The sequence below is a fragment of the Pangasianodon hypophthalmus genome, chromosome 17 (genome assembly GCF_027358585.1).
Source record: "Pangasianodon hypophthalmus isolate fPanHyp1 chromosome 17, fPanHyp1.pri, whole genome shotgun sequence".
NCBI lineage: Eukaryota > Metazoa > Chordata > Actinopteri > Siluriformes > Pangasiidae > Pangasianodon > Pangasianodon hypophthalmus.
In genome coordinates, this window is record NC_069726.1 from 7501860 (window position 1) to 7509026 (window position 7167).

The following is a 7167-nucleotide window of genomic DNA, read 5'->3' on the forward strand; positions in this document are numbered from 1 at the left end:
TAGAAAGTACCCAATTTATTTTTACTGGGCATCTGAGAAAACCATCAAAAATCACCACTAAATATTGGGCCCACAATCCCACTGTCTTTAAACACAATGTAACTTTTTTTTTTTTTTTTTCAATCAGACTATTTTTTTAATTTTGAACATGGCTGATCTGGAAGTCCATTAAACCTTGTAGTCAAAATTCAAACACAGAACTTGCAAGAAAAAAGATGTCAGCACCAGGACAGCGACTCATTTACCATCAATTATAAGTTTCTTTATTCTGGTACAAACATACATAGCATTTTCTAAATATAGACTTGTAAATCTCCACTTGAAAAAGTGAGCACCCATAGAGAAATGGATGGCCTTCCAGTCTGTGGTCTGTTGGAGGCAGTCTGAGGTTACAGGATAGTCAAGCACCAGCAGGACTGGAGTGTTCACCTCATTAGAGATCCTGTTATAGGACAATTTTATCTAGTCTGCCTCCTAACCACTTCAGCATAAATCTTAGCGGGAGGTATGTACGTGATGGGCGCACAAAGATAAATTGAGGATACCTATAACCTGAGTAGAAACCATATATGGGCTTGGTGTTGACCTTAGCATATCTGCCAGAAACACATTAATTGAAAAATAACTATTCCTTAGACTTGTGAAGGAACGTTCCATTAAAAGCAGGGTTCACACTTGCATGTCCAAATCAGTCCATCAAGTAATCGCTGAGCTCTGGAGAATTACCTGGAACAGCAACACAGTTAACAAAATCCAACACATGACACTTGTGTGTTTCTAATTAAAAAAAAGAAAAAGAAATTCAGAAAGGATTTATGAAATGTATGGAAACAGCCTATGGAACTTGCACATTCCCCAACTTTCAATCACAGGAAGACAAATCAACCTGCTGTAGCAGGATATATAGCCATAAACTCATCCCTCTGTGTGGATATTGCTTCCTGGCATTACTTTCTTGGTGACAATAAATGAGTAATAAGTTAGATGATTTTGCAGAGAGTATCCTAATTGGTACAGAGCTTTTGAAATATGGTGTAGTGCATACAAGTGTAATTAGTGGAATGCCTGTTTATACCCACAGTAAGACTCTCCTCTGAACTGATTAGTCTGATTATTCTAGCCACATATAACAACATTCACACAACCAAGAAAACTAGCATTAGTTCAGTTTTACATTACGTCATACATTACGACGACCACAGAGAAGTCACGGGTCCACAGAATGATCACAATAATCAGAATGATTTCCTTTTTTGAGCTTGAAATGAAGTGTAAAGGTGGTTTGGGAGCGCAAAAAAAAAACAACCAAAAAACAAACAAACAAACAAAAAAACACGCGCACACACAGAGGAGCAGTCAGCACAGCTGAAGAGGGGGAAAAATATCTTGCCAACAGCTGCTTGTGCTCTGTCACACTTTCATTGGGCTTGCTTCTACCCAGCCTAGTGCTTTTACATTTCACGTCTAGCCAATTGTACTTGAGTGCTTTAACAGCTGACCGGCATTAATTTTAATAAAAAATTCTGACTGAAAAATCTCTGAACATGTCAGTAACAAAAGGCTGAGAGAGTTGCCCTACTTCCCATGCTAAAGATGATATGGTCGGAACAGTAAAGAAAGGGTGTTTGCTACAGCCTTGTTGATGCAATTACGTTTTTGGAGGGTGTCTGTGCACAGTGGGTTCAACAATCGAGCCCTTGTGTCTTTCAGCACTCAAGTGCTAACGGCACAGCTGAATCCTGGACAGGAATGCTAGCCTCCCCATGCCACTCATGTTAAAATAGACAGTCTGCTAAGTCAGCTCCCTGCTGCAGGACAACAGCTGCTGCGATTGCAGGTTGAAGGAGAACATGAATGAAATGGAGCAGAGATCTCAGCAGTGCCAGTGGCACACACGACTGACCTAGGGGGGAAAAAATCAAAACAAAACAGAACAAAACAAACAAAAAAATAACAACAATTTAAAAAAAAAAAAAAAAAAAAAAAAAAAAAAAAAACACTGAAGTCACTCTGCTCCGGTCATAATCTGTGTTAAAAACTGCGCTCTATTCTTCGATTGGATCTTCTGCATAAAACAAGTTTTGCGTTTATTAATTGGATCTTGAGCGTTTACAGTAGGACACAGTTACGGAAACAGCTGCCATTTAACATGAAACAGTACAAGTCAGTAGGGATAACAAAAGATGGTTTTATATATGAATACAGAACACTTAAGCCTCCCAAAAGGATCTCTTAATTTCATTGCTGTAAGTAAGAGGCAAAAAAAAAAAAAACCCCAAAACAAAACAAAAAAAAAAAACAATATCATGACCTACATCACTCTCAGTAAACTGCACCATAATCCTTGGGATACTGTTGATCCTTTTTTAAAGTGCAACAATGAAATGTGGCAAACAAATCAACGCAACACTTTTACTAGCCGTGGTCATTACCACTGGGTAATTCACATATTCCTAGTAAGAAGACCAAAACAAAACGTGACCAGCCTGGATGATACCTAAAGAAAACAAGTGACATCTTTGTTGGTTTGCTCTCTAAATGCAAGTTGTGGAGTAATAAAAAAAAAAAAAAAAAAAAAAAAAAAGAACAGTAACAAAAAAAAAAAAATGTAGCATCAACACAGCTACATATACCATGTTTAAAGAACTTAATAAATTAAATAAACAACAATATGGGGAAAGCATGCACAACACCACAATTAATACAGGACAGCTTGATGAGCTCGAGTGCCATCACTGTGTTTACTTAAAGAGCAAGTTCAATCCAATAGTGCTAATTTGACTGATCCCATGCTAACCAGTAATGTTTTCTTTTTTACACTGTTAGCATTGTCTGGTTGAACTGTCCCTTTAACTTTAAAAGTCATTTAGACAGGCAAATTAAGCAAAAAAAAGTCAAATACAATGTAAAATTTGATGGTGTGCTGGAGAAAGGGTTGATATTTGTGTAATCTGAAACAGGCTGTACATAACATTAACATTCTTTAGTTATATACTTATATATATTCTCCAAACTTTTGCAAAACAAAAGATATTATTTTCAAATTCCATATTACTTTTATCTTAGAAAATTTGCCTTAGAGGCTTTAATATATTTTCTACTTAAGGTATTAAAAATATGCTGGTTTGTTCAGTTAATTCTGTCATAAAGTATAATCTGCCTTTATATTATTCTAAACAAACAAAAAGAACAGGAACCAACCAAAAAGACTCATCTATGATTTTTTTTTTGTCCTTTAAATAAAAAAAGGAGTGTGGTTTCATTGCCTTAACTGGTCCTTATATCTACCGAGAAGTTACACAGAACTTAAACTCCAATATAGCCATTCAAATCTGGACCAGAGCAGGAACAGACAGTGCTCAAATCACCTGTTTTACATAGCTTTTTTTTTTTTTTTGCACTTCCAATCCACCCCTAAATTAACATTTCTTTAATTATTTGATGCAGTTTATTTTTCTCAAAATGTATTAATCCTATAATTCCTCGTCTTCTCCTGATTGGAGGTGGTATACCTCCATATGGGCCTTCAGTCATACTCATAACCTAATTAGTTAATTTTTCATATAGTATAGTATAGTAGAGTATATAACTTCTCTTCAGTTGCATTCTGGGAATATTTCTATGACTTGCCCAGATAGTTTATATGCTAATAGCCCATCATGGCCAGGTGACAGCAGTGTTATTCTTCTGGTCCACATGGACAGACGATTATGGTGTTTTGCTTCCATAACCATATAATAATATTATAAAGAAGGCAAGTCAAGAGATTTCTTTTCAGATATACTGACCAATTAGCTTTCTGTTCTGTTGCTTGAATTTCACTGCTTCTTTTATTTCTGCAGCATTAGTGTTATAAAAGTAACTGTCACCTTAGACAATTAAAACTTGCTGGTTTAGGACTATAATAAATCAGAACTTTCCTGGAATAAAACAGAACTCGCCCAATGGCTCTAGACGGTTTATCCTCATCACACAAACTTCACAGAGCTATATATATATATTTTTTTCTTTTCTGTCAAATGAAAATCACGCCACGAATATTTGAGTAGGCTATTTTGAAGTCCGATTCGTCATGCACTTTCTGCGCTCGTTTCTGCACACATTTTTATACCGGATCTCATTATATGAGCACTACATACAGACTTTTTAAACTTTTTTTTTTTTTTTTTTTTTTTTGTAGCATCAGTCGTCATCCACGTCCTCCCCCTCGGACTCGTCTCTCCGCTCGTACATTTTATCGCGCTGTCTCTCCTGGATCTCCTTCATCTCCTCGGCGTAGCGGCAGAAGGCGCCGCCGAACTTACTCCAGGCTTTAAACGGAATCGTGATGGAGTTCCGGTAGCTGGGCTTCACCTCGCTCACGCGCAGAAACACGCCGTACTTGTTGGAGCCGACGTCGAAGAAGAAGCGCTTGGAGTCCACCATGATGGAGGTGCCCTCAGGCAGCTCACTGTAACCGCCTGAGGCCGTGCCGGCCCCGGCGCCGCCGCTGAGCTCCTCGTCGTCTCCACCGTAATCGTCGATGAGTTTGGCGAGCGCATCGCGGAACTCGATCAAGCCCTGCGCGGGTAGTGCGATCGTTTGGCCCGCTTGCGCTCCGCCGCCGCCGGGGCCTCCGAGACCAAAGCCCGGCCCTCGATTCACGGTCTGTCGAATGCGCAGGAACCTGCCGCGCTGATTCTCCTTCAGATCTAGGTAGTATTTACGGTTCTCACGCACCAAGAACTCACTTTTGAGAGCCCGCCGAGGGCCGCCGTCGTCTCCGGGGCCTCCCCCTGAGGACTGCGCGATCTGCTCGGGGCTGCTGGGCCCAAGCTGGGCGTAGTGCTCGATGAAATCGCCGAGGTAGTCGCGGAACTCCGCCGCCACGGACATGGAGAGGGTCAAACGACTTTTCGAGCCACCGGCGCCGACCTCGGCGATCTTGATGAAGCGGCCCTTGGAGTTTTGCTTGACGTCCAAATAGAAGCGTTTGTTCTGAATGTCGAGGCGCTTTGACGCCAATTCCTGCGTCTCTTGCTCCCGCTGGAACTGCGAGAAACCGCCGCCTCCTCCACCACCACCACTACTGCCTCCGCCACCGCGCTCACTCCCGCTGTCTCCATCCGCCATCTTCACCACCGCCAGCCAACTTCTCCCCCTGCCTGCACTGGTGCTTGCGCACAGCGGACGGAGAACGTCGTTGACGTCAAATTCACGGAAGTGGAATCCTCGCGATCTCATTAGCCGCGAATCTGTCAATAACAGCCACGTGCGCTAGTTCATAGGTTTACGCGTTTGTCATGAGCACTTCAGGGGCGGGTCCGCGGTTTTTTATTGGTTGGAGATATTTCTCCACACAGGCACTTCCTGTTGTTGCTTTGAAGGAGAAACGTTCCTGAAGGTCTGATCCAAGATCAACTTTCCCCATTCCATGTGTTAAATATCACCATAATATACAAGGCAGAAGCTGAACACAGATCAGCTGCTTAACCTGTCAGTTTTTAACCACAATTTCCTTTCTTCATGCTGAACAGCGGCATGACGTCAGAAAGGTTGAAAAAAAATTAATAAATGCTTTATTTACGAATTTACACCTGCTGGTCATGTATTTCATGTATTTAAAAACATTACACACACACACACACACACACACACACACACACACACACACACACATATATATATATATATATATATATATATATATATATATATATATATATATATTCACCGTCCACTTTATTAGGAACACGTACACAGATACAGGTTAAGAGCTTCACGTAATGAAGAAACAGCAGAATGAAGAAAAAGTGTGATCTCTGTGACTTTAACTGTGGCATGGTTGTTGGTACCAGAAGGGCTGGTTTGAGTATTTCAGAAACTGCTGATCTCCTGGGAATTTCACACACAACATTCTCTAGAGTTTACATAGAATGGTGCGAAAACAAAAAAACATTGAGTAAGCGACAGTTCTGTGGGTGGAAACACCTTGTTGATAAGAGAGGTCAGAGGAAAATGGCCAGATTGGATCAAACTACCAGGAAGGATACAGAAACCCATATAATCACTCTTCACAACCGTGGTGAGCAAGCTTTGCACACCTAGATTTGGGCAGGTTCTCCCATTCTTCCTGACAGATGGTTGCCCTTCTGGTAGGTTCTCCCATCTCTGCAGAGGACTTCTGAAGTGCTGTTAGAGTGGCCACCTCCTTGACCAAGGCTCTTCTAGCCCAGTTACTGAGTTTGGTTGGATGGCCAGCTCAAGGAAGAGTCCTGATGGAAGATTGGAGTTACATTGTCTGGTCTATATACAGTGACTCCAGAAAGTATTTACCACATAATGTTTAATCCTCTTTTTGCCGTATTGCAACATCAAATGTAAGTATATTAGAATGGGATTTTTCCTGCTCATTTTGAAGTGACTCTCCACAGAAATAAAATGAAATAAATTATGTAGATGTCCACAGGATTATATAAAAATAAAAAATCTAAAAACTGCTTAATTGTATTCACCCCCAGCTTTCTTTTATCATTTGGTAAATTAGGTGCAGTATTTAATTTTCTTGAGCACTCACATTAAATATTGTTAAATATGTGTTCATTTCAAATCCACCTTTGTCCAATTGTTTGCTTGCACAATAATATCACTGACTTTGGGAGGTCTCACAGCTAAAATGGCAGATCAGATCAGTCCTGCTCTCATAAGGACCTGCTCTCATGCCTGGAGAGTACTGAGATGAAGTTATTAGGAGAAAAAAAGCTGTAGAAGGTTATAAACAAATCAGCAAAGTTTTCAACCTTCCTAGAAGCACTGTGAAATAAATTGTAACAAAATAGAAAAATACTGGCACAGCCCAGACACTACCAAGATCAGGCTGTCGTTCCATATTGAGCGCATGAGCAAGAAGGGCAATTGTCAGAGAAGTGTCTAAGTGTCTCAGTGTCTGAAATAGGCTGTGAGACATCAGCTTTTCGAAAACAAATTTGAGACATTTGGTCTAAAAGCAAAGTGTATATTTGGCGCAGACCAAATACAGCCCAACATCCAGGTAACAGCAATCCTAGAATCAAGGATGGTGGTTGTAGCATCATGCTCTGGGGTTGCTTTACAGCAGGAGGAACTGGAAATCTTGCTGCTATCAAAAGTAACATAGATGGAGCCAAATACAAGCGAATTGTAGAGAAC

General features: G+C 40.6%; 1 protein-coding gene across 1 annotated transcript; it reads right to left on the reverse strand.

Moving 5' to 3' along the window:
- Positions 1-240: 240 nt before the first annotated feature.
- On the reverse strand, positions 241-5291 carry LOC113544740 (transcriptional activator protein Pur-beta). Its single transcript, XM_034312706.2, has one exon. It carries the CDS (start codon positions 5221-5223, stop codon positions 4183-4185), a length of 1041 nt encoding a protein of 346 aa, XP_034168597.1. The 5' UTR covers positions 5224-5291; the 3' UTR covers positions 241-4182.
- Between the last annotated feature and the right edge of the window lie 1876 nt (positions 5292-7167).

Bases quoted from the DNA above. Each gene is read 5' to 3' on its own strand.
- LOC113544740 (XM_034312706.2), bottom strand. From the start codon at position 5,223: ATGAGATCGCGAGGATTCCACTTCCGTGAATTTGACGTCAACGACGTT.